General features: G+C 53.3%; 1 protein-coding gene across 1 annotated transcript; it reads left to right on the forward strand.

Moving 5' to 3' along the window:
• The first annotated feature begins 400 nt into the window (after positions 1–400).
• On the forward strand, positions 401–23444 carry CSRP1 (cysteine and glycine rich protein 1). Its single transcript, XM_047076698.1, has 6 exons — positions 401–523; positions 11859–11971; positions 17030–17198; positions 18373–18502; positions 21735–21828; positions 22165–23444. The coding sequence occupies exons 2-6, from the start codon at positions 11860–11862 to the stop codon at positions 22239–22241; spliced, it is 582 nt and encodes a 193-aa protein (XP_046932654.1). The 5' UTR covers positions 401–523; position 11859; the 3' UTR covers positions 22242–23444.
• The last annotated feature ends 104 nt before the right edge of the window (positions 23445–23548 follow it).

The raw sequence follows: 23548 nt of genomic DNA on the forward strand, positions 1-23548 counted from the left end.
CCTGTCTTACTCTGGCGCCCCAATGTGTCCCTTACCCCTTGCCACCGGAACATGCGAATGTAAGACTCCCCCTGCCTCTCCTCCATTTACTGGGGGCACAAGTTTACCGGGAGTCTGATCTCTCGGCTCACATCTGCAACCTCTCATCTGGCCGACAGGAAAACCCCTCCGACAGGTCCGGGCACGTGCTCTCAGTAGCAGCAGCAGCAGCAGCAGCAGCAGCAGCAGCAGCAGCGGAGGGGCGCACAGTGGGTCCGCAGAGGCAGAACTGGCGTCTCTGGCCGGCGCCGTCCAGCCGCCCCGGGTCTGGGGCTCCGGCGGGGTGGGGGCGGCGGGAGGGCAGCTCCGCGGGGCTTCGCGCCATGACATCAGCCCTGCTGTGGTGCAGTGTGCAAAGCCCACTGGTTGGCGTGGCCCGGGACACGCCTTCCCCCGAGCGGAACAAAACGGGGCGCGGGCCGGGCGCACCCAGCCGCCACTTCCGAGAACGTTCCCACCCGCGCGCCGCGCAGCCAGCTGCCAGGTGAGTGCGCCCCGCGGCCGCGCGGCCCGGCCCGGTCCCTCCGCGCGCTCCCGGCCCCGCGCTGCACCCGCGCGGCGCCGGCCCGACCTCCCGGCCGCCGCGTCCCCACTTTGCTGGAAAGCAAAGTGGTGCGGCCGTGGGGGGGGGGGGGGGCCGTCGCGGGCCGCGGAGTGGGAGAAGCGGCCACACTAAGCCGGAGCGGCGCTTCCCTTTCCAGGAGGCGCTGGGTGCCTCCCGGCTCGGGGCTTCCTGGCACAAACGGCTCCTGCGTGCGCCTGACCCGGGGTGGCCGGGCTCCCCCACCGCCCGCAGGTCTGGCAGCAGAACAATCAGCGATTCTGCGCGCCACTGACGCTCATTGTACGGCAGGGGGATGAGGGCATCCGTGCCACCCCTTCCCTCACCCTCCTGCTCCGGGAGGAGAACGTGCCGGGGGTGGGGTGGAGGAACCATCTGGCTTCAGGGCCCAGCCTGGGGCATCTGTGCCCTGAGCGCAGGTGCGAGTTTTCACTCTTCTTAAGGAGCCAGATGGAAACGGCAACATTTCGCCTGCCCCCACCCCAAGTCTTGGTGCCAGGTGGGGACGATTATGCCCACCGTCAGTATTTTGTGGCCTCAGTCCTTGAAGGCTGGGGAGCAAGAAAGGAGCTGGTGTTGGTCATATTTAAAGCAAGTTGCAAGATGTTACCCCACAAGCAACCTCTGAAGCAGGTGTTGTGTCCACACTCACAGGCGGGGTGGGGTGGGGGTAGATATCCTGCATGCTCTTGATCCCTGTGCTGTTGTAAGCTAACCAGGACCTGGGTCTAGGCTGGGAGGAGTAGCTTGGGCTCGGCCCCTCCCTAGAGGCCTGAGGTCCAGCCATCCACCCTGGTTGGTGGGGGGCGGGGGGGGGGTGGTGAATGAATGGGCAGGCCCTTCCCTCCCTGACAGGGCTCAGCATTGGGATCCAGTGTCAGTGACACTAAGGAGACCCACTGGGCTCTGGGTAGAAAGTGAGTCATGAAGAGGCAGCCTGGAATCTCCGTGAGAGATTGCTTGGAAGGCAGACTGGCTCAGCCTTGACAGATAGATCTGCCACTGAATATAGTGGTGACCTTGGACAAGTGACTTAACTTCTCAATGCCTAGTTTCTTTTGGGAAGGGTATTTTGGGAGGTATTGCGCAGACCTGGAATACGGTGAGGCTCCATTACTGTCTTCTGTCTTGTCTTCCCCTTTCCTTCCCAGAAGCTAAGGAGGCTGGAAGTGCTGGCCGTGTCTGTCATCTCAGAGGGCAGGTTGGGGATTTCTCCTGGGGTTCGGGGACAAGGGTCCCCTAGCTTTCGCTCAACAGGTGCCTCCTGACTCTCCAGCCGGGCTCTGACTCAGGAGCCCAGGGTCTCCTCTTCAAAGAGAGACTGTCCTCAGTCCTCAGCCGCTTTCGGGCAGCTTCTATCCCATCCCAGCTGAATGCAGCCTTGCACTGCTCACAGCTTCCCAGGGAATGACCCTTTGCCTCGGGGAGGATATCCGGGGTGGGGACAGTCAGACCGGGCAGGAAGTTTATCCCGCTGAGGGTGTGGTGTGGGCTACACAAGGGGGAGGGGGACACTGCCCAGGCCAAAGGGTCTGGGGGGATGGGTTGCAGGAGAGAACCTGAAGAGCAGGCCCACCGGCTAATAAGGTGTGGGAAATGGGGGTGCCACAAGTTTTGCCTCTGGTCTGCCCTGGCCCCGGGGGTTTCCTTTCTCAATTGTAAACATCTGCATCTGGACCCTAGCGTCCTCACTGGAGTAGAGTGGTAGCCTGGGAGTGTGGTGTGGATACTCGGTTGGCGGTCAGCAAACATTTGGTGAACAAAATGTTAGATACAGGTAGATACAGGCTATTAGTTGCCCTACTGGACAAACAGTTAGTAGCCAGTTTTTCCCTGTGAGCATTACTGAGGACCAGGCGAGGGGAAAAAAGATAGTTTTTATTTTCCTGTGGCTCTCCTGGTGGTGAAAACAAATTGAGAAGGCTTTTAAAAAAAAAAAAACAACACAATTTTTTTAATGTTTATTTTTGAGAGAGAAAGAAAGAGAGAGCATGAGCAAGAGAGGGCAGAGAGAGAGGGAGACACAGAATCCAAAGTAGGCTCCAGGCTCTGAGCTGTCAGCACAGAGCCTGACACGGGGCTGGAACTCACAAACCATGAATTTGTGACCTGAGCCGAAGTCGGATGCTTAACCGACAGAGCCTCCCAAGCACCCCTGGGAAGGCTGTGTTGATAGGCTGCCAAGGTTTTAAATAGTTTTGTAAGCCCAGCTTATTGTGAAAAGTAGGTTTGCTTGAGGACTGAAGAGTCCTGCATTATACATTTTTACATATTTATTTATTTTCGAGAGAGGCAGGGGAGGGGCAGAAAGAGGGAGAGAGAATCTCAAGCAGGCTCTGCGCTGTCAGCACAGAGCCCAACATGAGCCTCGAGCTCACAAACTGTGAGATCATCACCTGAGCTGAAATCGAGAGTCAGACCCTTAACCCACTGAGCCACCCAAGTGCCCCCTGCATTTTACATTTTGAGGTGTAGTAAGAACTTCTAAACAAAGAATTGCCAGGGAGAACAAAAGGACCTTTCCTCCAAGTCAACCATCTGCCATTACTTGGGCATCTTGCTAAATATCTAAAATTGAGTCATAAAATTGAACAAGAAATATTAGCGTTGACCTTCCTTTAAGGTAATAGTAAGCAGATATCTGCACTTACCGTGCACCAGAGACTGGCCTAAATCCTTCCTGTGTATTATCTTGAGCAATCTATGAACAATCCGATGCTCCCCATTTTAGAGATGAAGAAACTGAGGCTCAGGAGTGATAAGTAACTTGCCCAGTACTACAGCTGGTCAGCTATGGAGTTACCATTCAAAGATAGGCCAACTCTTTCCATGCTCAGTCACTTTATTATTCCTCTTTGCTCCCGTTACATTCCCAATTTCTAAATCAGTTTACTAGGGCAATCGATATCTGCCATTTGTGAAACACATGCGCTTTATACAAAGTGCTTTGCCGTGGCTTATAAAGTACTTAAGGAAGATATGGCTTTGCCATTATGAACGTGAATGGAGGCAGGGTTAGAACTCATGACCTCTAGGTTTCTGCTGCACGGCCAGGGAGGAGAGGGCGCCCCTGGATGTTAGGTGTCAGATCTGGTGGATATGCTTTTACCAGGTCTGATGTGTGTTTGAATTTCCAGGCCAGGTTTCCAGGAAAGAAAGGAAGCCTGGAAAAGAGACTGCTTGAGAAAAAGGCACACACACATACACACACACAGAGTAACTAGCTGTGGGTAGGGAGAGCAGGGAGGGGGTTGCTGGGTACCAGAGGCTTTGCCTGTGGTTTCCAGTCGTCAGGAATTTCTATGGAAATGACGTGGCTGTACTACGCAGCTCCCCAGGAATTCGTCTGACGTGGGCATTGAGTAATTCCCATGTATGGTAAAGTGTGTAAATACTGAGGCGGCTAGCATTTCCAGACGCTGGTATTTCCAGTGCTTCCCCAGGGCCAGAAAGGCAGCGTCTGACTCCTCAACAGTAACAAAGGAGGAAGAAATAGAAGGTTTGCAGCTGGAGCACAGGCTCGGCCCCAACCAGGCGACAGGACCCTCCTCCCTCCTCTCCAGTGTGCCTGGTGCTCTTTATGCAGGGCTGGGAGGGGGTGGGGTGGGGGGATGGAGCCTCCTGCGAAGTCAGCTGCAGACAACCTGTTTTTATAAGGTCCAAGTGCTAATTTGTCTTTGCTTTTTAAAATTCAGTCCAAGAAAAATCAGTCAGACCTTTCAGCGTGGGACGACCAGTTGTTACCACTCTGCATTGACATCATTCCAGAAAAGAACCAGAGAAACTTGATCCGTTGACTAGTCTGTGAGACCTTATTATAATATAAGATTTCTTGTAGTAGTTTTGAAATATTAAAAAAAAAAAATCATAGACCTCCCCCTCCTTCTTTTGTTGACCTTCAGGTTTCTAAACTCCGCAGGGGGAAGACATCTACTATAAGAGGCATTAAGAGACAAGCAGGAAGAGACATAACACTGTACTTGTCAGCTCAGTCACACAAGGGCCATGGGAAGGGAACACTCCTAGCACAGGGAGAGAGCTGAGTTGGAATGACGGTCAAGTCCCAGGGTTCCACGGGGCCAGGAGTCACCAGAGCTCAAAGATCCTGCCACGTGCAGAGAGGTGGGCCATGTGCAGGTCTGTGAAGACATCGTGTAGCGGGTGGTGTGAAGCTGGGGGCAAGTGTGCGGGTTCTTTAAATTATTTGTTTTTAATTTTTAAGTTTATTTATTTATTTTGAGAGAGGGAGCAAGTAGGGTAGGGGCAGAGAGAGAGAGAGAGAGAGAGAGAGAGAGAGAGAGAATCCCAAGCAGGCTCCTCACAGAGCCTGATGCAGGGCCTGAACTCACTAACCGCGAGATCCTGACCTGAGCTGAAATCAAGAGCCGGAAGCTTCACCGACTGAGCCACCCAGGTGCCCAAGTTTGTGGCTGTTTTTTTTTTTTTTTTTTTTAATCGGCCATTCCTCCCCCTCCCAGTGACCATTATTGTCGGGGGAAGTCTATTTCCTGGGCTTTCGGGTGCCAGCTCTTAAGACGTGGGTTCTGAACCCTGATCAACATGGCCCTGCCTCCTTCCCTCTTTCTCCTTGGCTGCTCTCCTGACGGGGCATGGAAGAAGAGGCTGAGCTACAGGACTGGAAAGGGTGACAGCTCTCCCGTGTACCTGGCCAAGTACCACAAAGCTCAGGTAATACGAGCAGTGCATTTCTAATTAGACGAACACCTGACGGGTCTCTACCAGACTGAGTGGGTGGGGACCTGAGCTCTGTGGCCAAAAGTCGCTCTTTGACCCGAGGGAAAAAGACATTTTTGGAATGGGAGAGATGGGATTTTTCCACTGGACGAATAAAGACATGGGATGGTTTGTCAAATCACGGTTTGACGAGAGGAGGCTTTCCTTCAGACACTGGTGGCCGGTGGCTGAGGATTATCCATCTCTGAGATGGTTCCTTGGACTTCACACATGACCACGCTGAACCCACCACCTCATCCCAACTTTCATGACGTGTATGAACATGAGCGTCTATGCCTTACATCTGCTTCTTTCTCTCTTGCTATGCAAGTCGCCATCTTGAATCCCTCCTCTCAAGATTGAGGATCTGGATACAGCTCTTAATGGGACAACTAGATAGAAAGGTGTGGACAGTTAGCTGCTTGTCAGAAGAGGCCAACCCTTGGCTTCTAGCTTCCAGCCGGCCCTAAGGATCCTGACATTTCAGGTAAAGAGCTGACCAGATATTTCTAGCCATTCAGCAGAAAATTCAAGGCCTCTTCTCTGTTGAGATGATCAACGTAGTGAAAAAGGGCAAACCAGAACACAGACTGCAATTGCCAGTGGGAATGTAACTCTCTGGAGGGCACCCGCTGCAAACTCGCCAGGTGGATAATGGGATTACAGAAGATAGCAATGATTCTTGAACACCCAGAACAATATACAAAAGAGCTTGATACAAAGACACAAGTCTGCTTGCGTCTCAGGCAGCCAGGGGGAACTAGATCCCAAAGAAGGGCAAGTCACTTGTCTCCTTTGCTGGGCTGACAGATCAGCCAGGAATCCGTGGTCCCCATTTGGCATGTTCTTGCTCAAGCCTTGCTCCCTCCACATGTGGGCTAGCTTGGAAGGACGGTAGACGTCTGGCCCCACAGCTGGTGTCAAGCTTGCCTGGGCCGGTCCTGTCAGTGGTGATCAGAGGACCGAGGACTTAATGGTATGCCTGGCCCCCTGCCATCACTTCCATATATTTTCATCACTCCTCCGAGCAGCGATTTTAGGGAGCCCATGTATGGTTCAAGTTAGAGACTAGCAAGTTGAAGCTCGGAGAGGAAAGTAAGTTGCTCAAGATCCTTCAACTACGAAGGGATGGAGTGCAGACCCACTTTTCTAACTACTGAACTCTCCCATCTGAACTCTGACTTGGTGAAATTGCCTCCTCAGAGTCTCCCATAGTGCCTCTTGACAGCCAGAACTAGGAAGGCAATTGAGAAGCAGCTAGGTGTCCTCCTAAGCACCCCAGAAACTCTGAGAAACAGGTTTCCTTTTAAGGCCACTCGGCCTCCTGATAGATAGCTGGAATTTGGCTGTTGGAAAGAAGGGGCCGAGCAGGAGGGCGGGGGTGGAGTGAAGAGCGCTCCCTGCCTCTTGTAGGGAGGGAGGTGGCCAGGGCTCCCTCCAGCTGAGACTTCCCCACGGCAAGTCCCCTGGAGGGGTCCTCATGTGGACAGAGGGGATGGGGAGCCCATCCACAGGGGTGGTCTGGGACCCTTCCAGTTAGTGAACCATCACTGTTTCTCATCCCGAGTTTCTAGAGCCCTTGTCCCTTCACTGGGCTCCTGAGAGGAGAGCCCCCAGCCAAATGGCCAGGCTCAAAGGAATGGCGCAGGCATCCCGGGCAGATTTTCCTCATTGGCAGGGCCTTGGGTTTCACCCATTCTCCGCCCATGTTCCTGTTTCCCTGGGGCCCTGCTGGAGAACAAGGAGAGGCCTGTATGGAGCTGTGGGTCTCCCCCAGAGGGAGAAGGGCTTTGTGTCTGGAAACAAAACACTGTTTGGAACTGGCTCTCAACCACATGGTTAGGGGAACTTTCCTCCTTCGGGGGTATTCCTAGGGGCATGGAGCGTATCCCTTGCTGGTTCAGGAGGTTGGAAAGGGAGGAGAGAGCCACGCGTTGGGGTACTGTATGCCTACTGTGAGCAGGCACACTGAAATACGATGGGACATCAGCATGACAGCTGGGGAGGCAGAGGACTCAGAAGTAGCTAAACCCGCATTAGAATCCCAGTCCTGTCTCTTCCAGATGAGTCACTGCTAGCAAGTGCCTAATTTCTCTGAGCCTTGTTTTCCGTATCTATAAGGTAGGCACGTATTCCCCATCTCCAGGTGGGGAAGAATGAGATGATTTATGTAACCTGGTGCATAATAAGCATGCCGTCAATGGCAGGCTGTCATTTGGGGTGCCCTGGCTGCAGGAGTTCTCTGGGGGTGACATCTAGTCCCTTAGTCAGAGGCAGAAGAGAATCTGTGTGGCTCCGTACCAACAGGCACGTTTTCCCCAGAAGCTTCCCAAGCAGAGCCCCCCTCGCATGTCACTGCAGGTGTTTGAAGCAGCCCTCGCAGGAGAACGGGATGGCTGTGGTTGGCCACTCTGTGCACAGGCATTGATGGAACACTTCCCACAGGCCAGGTCCGGCGCTGGGCATTCTGGGGGCGGAACCCAGTGATTGTATCACCAACCCTGATCATTTGGGAGGTATGGTAACAGGAGACAGCTGGAAAAGGAAGTGGAGACCACACAGGGGAGAACCTCAGTGTGAGGGGAGTGATTATTCTCAGGCAGCGGGGAGTCACTGATGGCTTTTGAGCAGGGGGAGCCTCCACAAAAATGATCTGGCAGCTGCTTGGGAATGGAATAGGAAAGAGATTCCAGAAGCAGCAAGGCCATAATTGCTGTCTCCCTGGGGCTGCATTCACTTGTAAAGTAACTTAAACAACAGAGGGAATTTGTTGGTTTGTTTAACTGGAAAATTCAGAGATAGATTGAACTTTAGGTTTGGCTGAATTTGGTGGCTTAATGATGTCATTACAGACTCGGTTTCTTTTTCTTTCGTCTCTCAGCTCTGTCGTCCCTGCTGTCAGCTTCATTCTGAGACTGTTTGTCCCCCTTGGGACAACCACCTCAGAGCCCCTTGCTCCCTGTCCTCACTGGGGGGAAGAGGGACTTGCTTCCAGGAAGTTTTCTCCGAAGATCGGGATGCTTTTTCCTCCAGAGCCCCCAGAACTGCCTTCTCCCATCTTATTGGCTTGAAATGTATAGCTGGCCCACCTTTAAGCCAATAGCCTTGGCTGCTTAGGTTAGATCCAGGCCATGTGCCATGGCTGAAAATTGGGATAGTTGCCAAGAAACAGGTGACTATAGCATGGTGTCTTCTTCAAAGGGGATGGGCTGCGTGAGGGAGAGGTGAGTAGGCTGGGTTAGGGTGCTGGGAAGAGGGCTTGAGAGGAGTGAGCCTATAGGGTCAGCACAGGTTTTGGGGGTGAGTGGGCAAAGGGGAGCATAGAGTGGGGTGCATCTAAGGGAGGGGGAAGAACCCACCGATATTCTCGGGTGTGGGATAATTCCTCTGTGATGGAGAGAATGGTTGTGGCAGCACGTGCAAAAAATGGAAAAGTCGAGAAAAAGAACAAGTGTGAGAAAAGGCAATGGGTTCAGGTCACGCACGTTGAAACTAGGGTACTTGTGGACCATCCAGGCGGAGATACTCACCTGAACTCAGTCAGATGGACGAGACTGGGCTCAGAGGAGAGGCCGAGGCCAGAGATGTATGGACGTCCTTGGCATGAAAGGACGGCAAGTGCGGTGGGGCCATAGGAGATTGGGGAGAGAAGGGGGCCAGGTTGGGACCAGAGGAAACCCCAGCTTTTAGGATGTGGGAGGACAAAGCAGGGGGGAATGAAAATGTGTCCGTCTCCTCCGCTGGGACAAAACCTTGCTGAAAATCCCTGTGATCATTGTGATATTTGAGCCCCAGTGACAGTGATGAGCCAGCACCACCAACACCCCTTTGCCCACCTTAAGCCCTGTTATCAACCTGCACACTTTTACTGAGTACCTCTACTGGGTCCCAGGCTCTGCAGAAATGCCCCAAGAGAACTTGGCCCTAGGGCATCCTTCGCTCATTCCTCTGCTACTTATAGAACACCTATACGAACACCTGTATGCCAGGTGCTGTGTAGGGTGTGGGACTCCGTTGTGAGCACAGCCTAGACCTTCTTGTTGAGCTGAGGCCTATGTCCACAGTCAGGTGGGAAGCTCTCCAGCAGTGGAAACCATGTCTTCCTCTGTCCTTGACATTGATTCTTGCTGTCGGCACAAGTCCTGCTACCGGGGCTCTGGATAACACATCCCTGTTTTCAGCATTTCCTGATAGGCTCCTGGTGAGTTTTCTCCTTAGGCGCCTTTGTGTCCTGAGTCAACAGCCCCCTCTGGCCCCGTCCCCCCTTCATTTCCTAGCACCCTGCATCATCCTATCACCCTATCAGCCCATCCTGGGCTACCTTGTCACCCATCTTCTACCCACAGTCGCCCGTGCCTTGCACGGGAACCCGCCCTCCATGAACTTCTGTCAAGAAAGGGAAAGGGGTCGGCATGCCTGGGTGACTCAGTCGGTTAAGCGTCTGGCTTCAGCTCAGGTCATGATCTCGTAGTCCATGAGTTCAAGCCCCATGTAGGGCTCTGTGCGGACGGCTCAGACAGAGCCTGGAGCCTGCTTTGGATTCTGTCTCCCTCTCTCTGCCCCTCCTCCGTTCTTACTCTGTCTCTCTCTCAAAAATAAATAAACATTTAAAAAATTTTAAAGGAAAGCCAAAGGGTCATCTGTGTCCTTCGGTCATATGTCTGAGTGAGGGAGTGAAATGGAAGGAGAGAAGCTGATCCCATCAGCCGAAGGGGATCCAGGCTCTCCAAACTTCTATGGCACTTACCTTCTGTGCTGCTTTCTGGGGCATCAGGTACCCACTGGCAGCAGGCCTGTCCTGCAGTCTTGGGCTTCTGAGTTAATAATAATTAGTGAATGCCAACTCTAGGCCAGCCCCTGTGACATGCCCTACCTCATTTGATCCCCAGAAATAATCTGTGAAATAGCTTTTGTTTTTCTCCTCATTTTACACGCAGAAATCAAAGTTTAGAAAGACCAACTACCCAAAGACAGGGCCCCTGGATGGCTCAGTCGGTTAAGCGTCCAACTCTTGATCGCAGCTCAGGTCTTGATCTCAGGGTCATGAGTTCAGGCCCCCCAGCTGGGCTCCATGCTGGGCATGAAACCTACTTTAAAAAAAATGGGGGGGGGTGTCGGGGGGAGAAAGACCAACTACACATAGCCAGTGTGTGGTGGGTTCAGAATTGGACCCACCCCGTCTGGCATCAGGACCTCAAGTCAGAACCAATACGTAGAGCATCTCAGAGCTGGTCTCGAGCTGCCTGCTTTGGACTCATCTGGGGTGCTTATTAAAAACCCAGATTCCTGTGCTTCATTTGGGGTCTGGTGTGGCGCTGGTCAATCTGATTTCACAGAAGCCCCCGCCCCCCGCACCCCTGATCCTAATGGGCCTAAAACTTGAGAACTATGCCCTGTGTGCTACCTCCTACTTAAAATTTTCTCTGGGTTTTTTGGTGAGCTATATCATACACATAAAGGAGCATATAAAGCCTTCATGTATAGTTCAAAGAATAATTATAAAGTGCCCATATGGCAACCACCCAGGTTAAGGGGCACCTTAGCAGCCCCTCTGGAGACCCCCAAGATAGTTGTGGTCCTTTCCCTGTCTTAGAGGCACCAAATCTAAGATAAGAGTTTGTGATAATCATTCCCTTGTTTTTCTTTATAACTTCTCCACCCATGTGTTCATCTCTCAACAATATGAATTGTGTCTGCTTGTGAACCTTACACAAATGATTTGTGTTTTGTGAACTACAGTTTATCCACTTCTTTGGCTCGGGTGCATCTCTGTGAGATTTATCCCTGTTGATGCATGTAGCAGAGGGTTCAATTTATTGCAACTACAGCCTCCTAGAGCTGGTATTCTTATGCTTGTTTATACTGTTTATTTTTTTTTAATTTTTTTTAACTTTTTTTTTTAATTTATTTTTGAGACAGAGAGAGACAGAGCATGAACGGGGGAGGGGCAGAGAGAGAGGGAGACACAGAATCGGAAGCAGGCTCCAGGCTCTGAGCCATCAGCCCAGAGCCCGACACGGGGCTCGAACTCACGGACCGTGAGATCGTGACCTGAGCCGAAGTCGGACGCTTAACCGACTGAGCCACCCAGGCGCCCCTGTTTATTTTTTTTTAATGTTTATTTACTTATTTTGAGAGAGAGAGGCAGAGAGAGAATCCCAAGCAGGCTCCGCTCTGTCAGCTCAGAGCCAGATGTGGGGCTTGATCCCATGAACCGTGAGATCACGACCTGTGCCGAAATCGGGAGTCGGGCACTTAACCCCCTGAGCCAGCCAGGTGCCCCTGCTGCTTATTTATGCTGTTTAGTGCCTGGCACAGGCTGAAAGTCAATGGTTGCTCAGTGCACATCTGTTGATGGCTCTGGGGCAAGAAGCCAGGAGGAAGGGGGCCAGGGCTGGGGGCCCCCACAGGTGCTCCGCTCCCCCTCTTTCTGTCCTCGGTCTGCCTGTGGCTCTTCTGTCATGGGCAATCTGTGTTTCCATCTCCCCGTAAAACTAATTCCCGTTTCTGTGTCCCGTTTCAGAATGCCGAACTGGGGCGGAGGCAAGAAATGTGGGGTGTGCCAGAAGACGGTTTACTTTGCGGAAGAGGTTCAGTGTGAAGGCAGTAGCTTCCATAAATCTTGCTTCCTGTGCAGTGAGTACGCGCCCCGGGGCCCTGCTGTCGTTGTCGTGGGGACTGGGTCTGGGCCCGCCCCCACAGGCTGGGCCTGTCAACACCCCAGGGAACTGGCCCCATGGGATGTAAACAGCTTGACATTTGGCTGGAGCGCAGCTGGGGAGGGAAACACTTAAGGGCCTCTTTGTTCCGCTCAGAAGCTGCTTTCTAAGGGGACGGGCTGGCCAGAGCTGGCGGGGGTGGCAGCCGCTGGGGGGCTGGGAGCCAAGCTTTCAGACTTGGTTAGGGAAACTTTCCACTCTGCTTTCTCCTCTTTCTCTCCCTGCCACAATGCCATCATTGAAGAGGAAAACATAAAAGTTTTACCCAAATTATCACTTGTTAAGAGGCTGCAATTTTATGGGGACACCCGAGTCTGGGAGAAGAACTGGGTTCTCCCTTCTTCCGCCCCCTTCTGAGCCTGCCTGGTCACTTCCCTCACCTCCCATTTTGCTCCAACAGCCTGGGATAAGAGGAAGACAGACCAGGCAGGCAGGCAGATCTTTTGGTATCCTCTCCCAGTAACCCAGAGCAAGAGTGGCTCGAATCACAAGCCTGGATGAGTCCGGATCCTGACCCCGACGGTGTTTTCAGAGCACCCAGGAAGCAGTGCCTCAGGGAGGCGCCCCCCCCCCCCCATTTCTAAATGACTCGGTTCACTGTGATCAGAACAGAGGGTCTGGGTCAGAGGAAGAGGTATTTTCAGCGACACGAGTTTTCCTTGAGGGCAGACAAGAGTGGGAGGCAATGGAATGTCTTAGTTAAGCCCTGGGTTTCTTCAGCCAGTCGGCCAGAGTTCTAATCTGAATTCAGTTTTGGTTATCTGGGTGGTGATGGGCAAGTTACTCAGTTTCTCTTTGGGCTGAGTTGCCTCATGGTGACAGGGGAGCTAATAATACTTATCTCACGGGGTTGTTGCGAGAATGAAAAGATAGAAGCTTGGAAAACCAAGTCCTTACCGCAATCGATACATGATAGGCACTGCCCCGGACATGCACGCGGTGCCTATGGGACTGCAGGCAATGTGGTGTGATGGCCTCACAGGGCGCTGAAGTCCCACCCCACCTGAGAGATCCAGAAAAGGGGTCCCGTCCATCCTACATCGCATGGAGCACAGTTGGGGGTGGGTGTCTGTGGCCCCTCTGTTCCCAGGTGATTTGTGGTCCAGAGTAGGAGCCAGATGGGCCAAGGGCCGCCTGGTCACCGGATGTTCACCAGATCTCTACCTGCTGCTGGGTGACTCAGCCGGAAGCCACCCAGCACAGGGCAGCAGGGGCCCACACCCTGCGCAGCCAGCCACAGGGGCAGCCGGAGGGCTGTGTCTGATGAATGGGAGTAAACGAGCCCTGGTGGGGCCTAGTTGGCCTCTAGCCCGCAGAGAAGGCCGCAGACAGCCGCATCTCGTTATCAGCAGTTCCCTGCACTTAGGAATTTTCAAGCCATTTATTTTTTCAGAAGGAATAAGCGGGCTCAGCATTGGCTAGGAAAGAGGGTCTGGGCTGCTGGGGTCCATAGGGCTTCTGTCTTTGCTCTCAAATGTTGCTTAATCACTAGAAGCGGCCAGCTGAGAGGCCTCAGTCCTGCCTGTGGAGGAGTGGCTGTTAGTGGCGGTTGAGGGAAGTCAGGAATTTAGGGGGTGGCATAGGAGGAAGGGAGCAGGCCTGGGGCAGGGTGTGAGGGGGTGTTGAGGACTAGAAACAGTTGTGGAAAGTCAGGCCGGGGAGCAGGGCTGGGAGGGGGTGTTGTGAAAGTAACAGCCATAGGGAAGGATCTTACGTCTGCCTGGGGTCTCAGGGCCTGCACGGTTCTTAGTATCTGAGCCCAAAGAGGTTCCGGCAATCAGGTGTCTCCACAACTTGCTTATTCCTGGCGCCAGAACAGCATTTTGCACATGTGTTTATGATTGGAAGGAGCGTCACTTCTCTCTTTCAGAGAAGTGGGTGTGAAGTGTCCAGGTTGAATTCAAGAACTCAGAATAACCCTCAGAGAATCAAAGGACCTTCCTTCCTAAGTTTCTTCTGAAGGCTCTTTCCTTCCTAAGGCTAGCAGAGTATGGGCCTGGGGGGCATTAAGGGCCACAGTCCCTTTGCTGGCTGGGCCTCTGACCATTTGGGTCCTTGGCTGTGGCTTCTACTCAGCGTGGCACCTACGTTCCCTTTCCTGAGGGCCTGGGACAGACAGGAGGAAGACAGGATGATGTAGTAAGAGTCGGGGAGAATGGCTTCCACCCTGGGCTTGGCCTCTGACCTGAAAGCAGGGACAGAGAGGGTCTAGTATACACCTGTGGTCTCGGCAGGGGTGGCCAGTTCCTGTTAGCAGGCGGGAGAGCTCGGCGCTGCAGCTGGGGTTCGGCCCGAGGCTGTGTGGCCTTCTCTGAGCTGTAACCAACTCCCTCCTGGGCAGGGCAGGGTTGAGCACCCAGCCCTGTGGAACAGTGGACCTGGTCTGACCTAACCCCATGGTGGTGAGTGATAGAATTGGGCTGTTTCCCAGAACCGCAGAGCATAAGGGAAGCTCAGAGGAACCCTGCACGCCCTCTGACACCAGCATCTCCTCGCCTGCAGCTGAAATTTCGGGTCGGTTTTCACCCGCTTGGTCCCACATGCTTGGCCTACCTGAAGGGGGTCTCGGGCAGGCAGAAAATAGCCAGATATGGAAATCAGGCTTGGTTCTGACCCAACCCTGCTTCTGGCCAATTCTGTGAGCTTAAACTTCTTTGTGGGCCTTGGTTTTCCTTCCAGAGAGAATCCCTCTCTGTTTTGGGGTGGGGTGAGGTGCCTCCGACCTCTCACCTGTGGCTTGCCTCTTGCTCATATTTCAAAACAGCATCACCAAAAAGGCCTCACCAAGCCTGTGGCATCTGGAAGGACATTTTCCCAACAGGTGCATCACTCACCACAACTAAGTCTTTTTTTTATCTTAACACTTGGTAGAAATTTAGTTAGGCCTTCATTCAAAATTCCCTTTGAGTCTTTGGTGGAGCCTCCAGGTGACCAGACTATATTGCCCGCATGGAGGTGGAAGGGCAGAAGGTCTTGGGGAGAACAAAGCAGAGCAGAAACCCTCAGGTGGTCTCGACTCCGGTTCTGGGGTTCTGGAAGTCAGGGCTCAGTTGGCCCTGCCGGGAGCCACCTGGAGGCTAACGACTTTGTAGGCCCCGCTGTCTCCTCTGGGCTGAGCTCCTGTGACTCCTGCTGGCGAGATGAGTCAAAATAGACCTCTGCTCCCCCAACTGACCTCGTCTCTGCTTTCTGCCTTCCCTCTGGTTTTGGAATTCCCAGTTCAACTTGGGTCTTACGGGAAGCAATTCCAGGCCGACTCCTAACTTCCTGCCCTAGAAGGGAATGTTGGAGCGTGCCGTTCTCTCTCCCTCCTTCCTGGGAGCCAAGCCCCAGGGGAGGTGGTGGGAAGTTCCATATATGGGCTGCCCAGAACACTGGAATGAGGTGGGAATGTCAAGGGCAAGACCAGAGGGTCCTTATTTAGTCTGAATTCTCCAACCTGGAGGGCAGGGTGAGAGAGGAGCTGGCAGAGGGCCCGACCCTTTAAAAGCCAGAGGATGGCAAGTTGCAAATTGCTGAGCTGAGAGCCTTCTCACATGGAGGTGAGAGGCGTAGCTTCTCCAGTGGTTGCTGGAGGTCTCCCTCTTCAGGACATGTTTGAGGATATGGTCCAGCTGGGCACACTGGACCGCCATACTTAAGGAACCTCATCGAACCAAATTAGCATTGTAGGATAAGACCTAAGCAAACAAAGTGAGGACGAGTCTCTTGAGAGAAGTAGGTGGAAGTTGGGAGCACATGATCTTTTGAGGCCTGGGCCTGTCCTCCCTCTTCCCTTGTGTCCCCGCAGTACTAACTTTATATATGATACTAGTAAAAGCACCCAACATTTATCATGTACCTCCTGCGTATGGAGTATTGTGCTAAGCACGCTACATGCAAGATCCTATTTAGTTCTCCCAACCACCTTTTGGGGTAGATATTATTGTCTGCGTTTACAAATGGAAACACCAAGGGCCACCTGGCTGGCTCAGTCAGGAGAGCGTACCGCTCTTGATCTCAGGGTTGTGAGTTCGAGCCCCACGTTGGGATCACGTTGTAGTGATTACTTAAAAAAAAAGAAACAAATAAACAAAAAAACCCAAATGGAGACCCGGAGGCTAGCAAGGCAAAATAACTTGCCCATCACGTACGGGTCACACAGCTGCAAAGAGAGAGAGTTGAGATTTGATTCTGGGCAGTCTGACTGCACAGGGCCCCAGGCTCCACTTCATGGGCACAGGCCTCTTCTGAGATACACAGGAAGATATATGAGACTCACAGGCTTTCTGAAGCTCATCCCTTTCCAATCTCCCATGCCCCCGGGGTTAGGAATTCTTCCCCGAGTCTGACCTCAGTTCTCCTGTGGCAAACTGTTTTCTGAGATCAGAAACTCCAGATCTTGTTGTTGTGATTAGCATGACCCACATCTCACCCTAAAGCCCACCATGCTGGGTACTTAATAAATAGAAACCTGCTCTTCTGGGTGCATCACTTCGCCTGTGCTCCCCGCACCCCCAAGCATGCAGATTGTTTTTTTTTTTTTTCAGGGTCACATTGCTGGGAGCAGGAAAACCCTGCCCTTCTTCTTCCTTCCTTTCTGTTTTCTTCTCTCCTGTTGGGACCCGTGGTCTCTCTGTCAAGAGCAGAGTGAAGGCCCTCAACACCTTTCCTGCGGCTTGGGGTCAGCCTAGGCTGTTGCCTCGCAACCTGGGGTGCACTGCCGCCTGGCGGGTGCGAAGGTGGAGAGGACGGAGGGGGGCACACGTGGGCTCCTGTGAGAGGTGGCTGGGCCAAAATTTCTAGAATTAGGCCACGCAGATCCCCTCCCTCTGTCCTCCCAGCTCATTGGCCATCTGACCTCCATTTCCAGGCTGCTCCTGAAAGATCAGGATATTAGTTACCAGAGGGCCCAGAGAGCTTCAATGGCAGGGGGCTTGCAGTGAGCAAGCAGCTCACCCCAGACCCGGCTCACCATAGTCACTTCCCTCCCCAGTGGTCTGCAAGAAGAATCTGGACAGCACCACTGTGGCTGTGCATGGTGAAGAGATCTACTGCAAGTCGTGCTATGGCAAGAAGTACGGGCCAAAAGGCTATGGCTACGGGCAGGGCGCAGGCACGCTGAGCACCGACAAGGGGGAGTCTCTGGGCATCAAGCACGAGGAGTGAGTACAAGAGTCTCACCACTTTTCCTTGGCTTCTGTCCTCCCGCCCCCGGATCCTACACATCATCGACCACTTTTGGTTAAGCAGCGGAAGGCTCAGAGAGCCCCTGATTTCCTTTTTTTTTTTTTTTAATTTTTTTAATGTTTGTTTATTTTTGACAGAGAGAGACAGAGCATGAGCGGGGGAGGGGCAGAGAGAGGGAGACACAGGATCCGAAGCAGGCTCCAGGCTCTGAGCTGTCAGCACAGAGCCTGACGTGGGGCTGAAACTCACAAACCGTGAGATCATGACCTGAGCCAAAGTCGGACGCTTAACCGACTGAGCCCCCCAGGTGCCCCAGAGACCCCCTGATTTCCAAGGTAGGACTAGAACACCCCAATGAGCCAATGAGAGGAGCTGAGGGTCCAGCGGGGGAATAAAACAGGACAGGCTCCGCCCTGTATGGAGAGTGACGCTTATATTTTTATCAGGGTTGGAGCTTAGAGGGGCCCCAAGAATTACTTTGTCTAATTTCCCCTTTTCTCTGAAGAGAAACCCCAGCCCAGGCTCAGTGGCTTGGCTGGGGGTCGCACAGCCAGTGTCTGAGCCAGACCTGGGTTCAGAAGCAGCACCATTGCCAGGCCAGTCTCATTCTCTCCACCGTCTCTCGCCTACTGTCAGGGGAAGTTATCTCCCTTCCCTGGAAAGACTATAGGGTTTCACTGGCACCCGCTGACCTCTGGCCTGCGGAAACAGTGGCTGTTGGCAGTCAGCCTGGCCAGCATCTTGACCTTGGGGGGAATGGACAGAAATGACAGATGAGTCAGCACATTTTAGCCAAGGTCATTGCCCCAGAGGGAGTGATTTGTCAGCAGATTTCTCCTGGAAAGACTCTGATAATAGGCAGGCTGCAGGCATGGGGACCGGAGGAGGGCAATTCTTAGCAAACGAGGTGCTAAATGATGCCAGTGTTTTAACTCAGTGACTGAGGGGAGTACAATGCCTCTGTGAAAATAGCATGGTGCTGAGCTTTGGTTTGTCCATCTGTAAAATGGGAGATGACCTTGGAGGCCCTGGCCGGGAGAGCTGCCCGCTACCTGGTGCCAGAGGAAGACAGAGTCATGCCCACACAGGGCCAGCCGCACTCATGTTCCTCAGTGAAAGTCATCTCACCGCATGTCCTTCCCCACACAGGGCCCCTGGCCACAGGCCCACCACCAACCCTAATGCATCCAAGTTTGCCCAGAAGATTGGTGGCTCTGAGCGCTGCCCCCGTTGCACCCAGGCAGTCTATGCTGCCGAGAAGGTGATCGGTGCCGGGAAGGTAAGGTGGCTTCTGGGGAGATGGGGTGCGGGGAGACGGGCTGGTGAGACACCTTCTTGAAATGTGAGTCCTAGAACTTTGTCCTAGAACGCTGACCCTGGCTTTGCTCTAGGGAGCCTGAGCACTGGGCTTTAACTCCCTCCCTTCTAGGGAAGGAGGAACCCTTTGTCCCTATGGGTGGCTTGTCTCTGTGCCTCTCCATGTGCAAGGACTGAGGAAGGCACCTGTGGGCTCCTGGGAGGGGTGGCTTGGCCAGCATTCTTACTCCTGAGGAAAAACAGGCCCACCATGGATGGAATTGATTATTAAATGCTTAGGGGCAATTTATAGGGAGTTGTAAAGATCAATTTGCGTCTCTAGAGTTGGGGACCACAGCCCCCTAAGGGTGCAGGGATGGGTTTCAAAGGAGCTACAAGCCCCCTAAAATTATATACAAAATTTTGTAGGAACATGTCTGTCTCTGGGAAGAAGATCCATAGCTTTCATCAGATTTTCAAAATGATTTGTGATCCCCAAAGTATTAAGAACCACTCAAAAATCTATTTACCTTCCATGTCATAAGTTGTAGACTCCAGGAAGCCCATCTGTGTACTCCCAGGGGAGAAACTTTCAAGGTTCAGGGCTGATCAGAGCCTCCTGGGAAGCTTTTGCAAACTATTTCTGACCACTACGTATGCCCTTCCTCTGTGGACCCCCAGTCCAGGCCATGGTAAGAATCACTGTAGTGAGCCCGCATCCTAAGTGAGACAATCCCATCTCGCAGAGAGGCTGCAGTGGAGAAGAGGCGGGAGAATTGGCAGTCACAGAGTAGCGGTCAGAGAATCACAGAAGAGGCATCTTCAATATATGGCCAGAGAGGACTTCGGGATCTCCACAGGAAGCCCAGATGGAGGGGTGATGTGGCCAAGGCAAGAGCCTGTCTGCAACTCTTCTGGCTTTGGGTCTTGGCTTTCAAGCCATGAGGAAGGTGCCCGGGACCAACAGATGGGGAACTAACACTTGGGCTCCATCTAGACCTTAGCAGGCTGTCATTTTAACCCTGACAGTCCTGGTCAGAGATAGGTATCGTTATCGCATTTTACAGATGAAGAAGCTGAGTGTTGGAAGCATTAAGTAATTTGCTCAGACCTCCTAGCGAGGCAGTGGCTAGGCTAGGAGTCAAGCCTGGGTCCATCTAACTCCAAAGCCCATGCTCTTACTACTGTCCACTCTGCTTTGGGCCGTCTAACCTCTTTGAACCCACTTCTACAGCTGTACAATGGGAAGGGATCATGAATCCTAGCACGATGACGATGAAGACCTTGGACCCTAGACAACCTGGTTTGAAACCTAGTTTAGCTGCTTACTAGGTGTGCGACTTTGGGCAAATCATTTCTCTCTTCTGAGCCTCAGCTCCGCATCTGTAAGGTGAAGCCAGTGATGATCCCTGACAAATAGAGTTGTTTTACACATTAAATGAGACAATGCACATTCAGGACCCAGTGCAGTGCCTGGGACGTGCTCAGTACACAGCGGCTATTGCTGTTAGGGTTATTACTAGTATTACTGTTATTGTTTACTTTTGGGGATTGTTGTGAGGCCCAAATGAAGATCTTCGCTACTGATTAAATGATATGAAAACAGGAGATATTAATCTTATTGTTAAGTTGGCATCTTTCCTGCTCACAGTGTCTCACTAGGAGATTAGAAAATTATGAAAACTAGCGAAGAATCCGTATGTGCATTACCTAGACAGGGTCTCTCAGTTAAGGCTGTAACTTCTAAGGGATAGGATAAGAGGATTTGGGGTTCAAGCAGAAAAGGTTGGGAGAAACTCCCACCTACCTCTCTTTGGCCTTGGCCGGGAAAGAACTATTGAGGAACAGGAGTGCTTTGGAGTGCTGAATGAATGGGTCAAGCTTACTTGGAGGGAGGGCTAGGCAATGAGGGGCGGGTGGTGGTCCGTATGCAATTCAGCCCTGCTCCAGCCTGGAGAGTTGGGGTAGCAGCCCCTGCTTTGCAGAGGAGGAGGCAAAGGCTGGGTGACCGCTGAGGTACACAGGGTGCTGGGAAGGAGACCAAGATCTGCCCCCCACCGCATCTCAGCTCTCTGGACCCTGCCGTCCCTGGAGCATGGAAGGTCTGGCAGCCAGGAAATCTGAGGGGATCCATTTTCCTTTCTCATTCTCCAGCCCAGGCTGTGCTGAGGGAGGCTCTTTGACCTTAAAAGGCTTTGTTTTGTCCTGCCTGCGTGCTGCCTGCCCCCAGCTTTCCTGGTTTTGCAGAGCTGTCCACACAGCAGTGGCTTAGCCTGCTCAGCTGTGGCTAATGGGAACAGGGTGCTGAGAAGTCTTCCTGTCTGTGCTGGCTCCCGTCACTGTGTACAAACCTGAGCCGGCTTCTCCCCCGGCAGGCTGTTTGTTAGCCCTGTGTGGCCTCCAGGCTCCTCTTAGAACCACAGAGGGCTTTCTGTGGCCCCTGGAGAGACTGCACTTTTCAGGCCTTTCTCTGCTCAGATCAGCGTACTTCATAGACCCCCTTCTTCCAGAGTAATACTAGATATGATTGGTTCAGGGTCTCCTCTGGGCCAGGCCTGTGGCAGGCACGGTACCCTGCTAAAGCCGTCTAGTCCCCAGAGCTACCTAGCAAGGGAGATACCACCAGCCCACTCTCTGCGAGGGGATGGCTTGTGGGTGCACAAGGCACCCAGTTCTAGAACTTCAGAGGCTGGGCTGGTTCCGATGGATAGGACTTACAATAGCCTGCGCTGTGGCCAGGCACCATATGTGAATATACGCAGATCTCCCATCCATCCTGCAAGGTAGGCAGGGGGGTGTCCCAGAGCAGGAAATGACAGAGACTGTGCAGCAGTAAGTGGCAATGCCAGGACGAGTCAGGAGCCCATGCCCACACTGCTAACCCACAGGCAGGTCCGGAGAAGGCTTGTCTGGCCCTGCCTGTGGAGAAACAGCTGCTACCTTGGTGGTGGTCCCACCCCCTTCACCTGCCCTTTGTTGTGCAGCTGGTGCCATTGCAACACTTCCTTGAAGATGGCATGAGGTAGTACGTGGTCCCTGGCCTGCTTCCTCCTCTGCCTGGCCCCCTAGGCCACGTCCTCCCAGTGGTACCAGCTGAGCAGACTTCCGAAGGGTCTTGAGCCGTCTTCATGTCAAGGGGGATGGGGCTGGGGGTGGAGGGGTAAGGGACACTCTAGCCCCTGGTGGCAGCGTTAACTCTTTCCTTCCCTACCCAGTCGTGGCATAAGTCCTGCTTCCGGTGTGCCAAGTGCGGCAAAGGCCTCGAGTCCACCACCCTGGCTGACAAGGATGGCGAGATTTACTGCAAAGGTGGGTGGTTGCACTTCTAATGCGAGGTCCAGAGGTCTGAGGGGGTAGGGGGCTAAGTAGTTATGCCCTTGCTAAATGTAAACCAATTCCTGGCCTCGGGGTCGATTGCAGAGCTTCTAGTATGACCCTTCACTTTACATAGGAGGAGACAAGCCAGAGGGCAAAAGTGACTTGGCCAGAGTCATATGGCCAATCGGGGCAGGATGGGACCAGAACCCGGCCTCCTAACTCCTAGTCCGATGCCCTTATAGCAGACAGTGCTCCAGTGGGAGGGCTGGGAGGTGTGGCCTGAGGGAGGAGGAGCCAGGCCTTACACTCACTGTACTCTCTCCACAGGATGCTACGCTAAAAACTTCGGACCCAAGGGCTTTGGCTTTGGGCAAGGAGCTGGGGCTTTGGTCCACTCTGAGTGAGGCTGCCGCCACCCACGCACGCTGCCCACTCCCGTGCTTTTCATCGCCTATCCTTCCCAGCAGCCTCAGCGACCTCCAGGATTCTTCCTCTCTCTCTTAGCCCTGCCACACATCACTAATGACCTGAACTTGGGTGTCTGGCCCCCTTTGGTTTGGAGTCTACCTGAGGTCCCACCCCTCTAAAGGGCTCCCTCTGCCTGGGATCTGACCCGTCACCAGAAGGAGACCTCAGTGTTTCAGTGTAGGTGGGACCTGACCCCTCCTCCTACACCCCGCCCCACAGTCCTCTGTTCTTGGCCTGTTAGGCTGAGTGTCTGTCATCAACCTGCCAAGATCCCTGAGCCCACATCTCAGATCCCAGAGGAGCAGTAGGCCCAGTGGGGAGGGAAGCAGGACCATGATGGGGCAGAGGAAGCTTGTGGTTTATTGGATCCTGGAGATTCTCCTCTGTGGGTAAGAGGGTGGACTTCTTGGTGTCCCTTAGAATAGGCCTGGGATGTCCCAGCTCCGGGAGTTATTAGGTGGATGCAGAAAGGCACAGAGAAAGGGCCATGGACTGTAGGAGCCACTTGCTTCTCTGGGCCTCTTGCCTCTGAGGCTCTGGGGACCTGGTGTCCTCCCCTTCCGGATGAGAGAACAACTTAGGTCTGAGAGCCCCAAAGTCAAGATGTGGTCTGACCTCCCCAGGAGTCTAGTTCCTTGTTTGACAGAAGCCCTAATGAAACACCCCCAACACATACTTTCATTTATCAGTGGCCCCAACCTGAGGGTAAATAGCTCTGCCCCTACCCCTGGGTCCCGAGGCTATGGTGGCAGCTCCTCTCGTCACAGCACAGACCAGGCCAGTGCTCTGTTCTTACCACTCCTGCTTGACCCTTGGATGTGGAGGGAGGCACACACAGCCTCGGTCTTGATCTGGACACCCCTTCCCTGTGTGCCCAGTCCTCAGGACCCCACCTGCCCACTCGGGGCCTCGCCCCTTCCATCCCACCCTTCTCCAGGGACCCTTCCCCAGCCACATCACTCCCATCCCTTCCAGGCCCTCCCACTCAGGAGCAGCAGGAGGAAGGGGAGGGGCTGGGTCTCGCTGCTCCCAGTGACTGAAAGGACAACACTATGTGGAGCTGTCACCTGGAAGGGCTGCAGGCATGAGCTGTATTCAAGCTGACTTCTCATCTGGTCAATAAAGCTCTTAGAACAGAATTCTGGCGTCCAGATCCTTCGTCTGTGAGAGGACCACTACCCACAGGGCTGGGAGGGAACTTTGACAGAACGATCAAATTCCTAGGAGGTTAGGTGGCAATAAG

The sequence above is a fragment of the Lynx rufus genome, unplaced genomic scaffold (genome assembly GCF_022079265.1).
Source record: "Lynx rufus isolate CCGP_SWC_20201006 ecotype Redwood Valley unplaced genomic scaffold, mLynRuf1.p SCAF_15, whole genome shotgun sequence".
Classification (NCBI taxonomy): domain Eukaryota; kingdom Metazoa; phylum Chordata; class Mammalia; order Carnivora; family Felidae; genus Lynx; species Lynx rufus.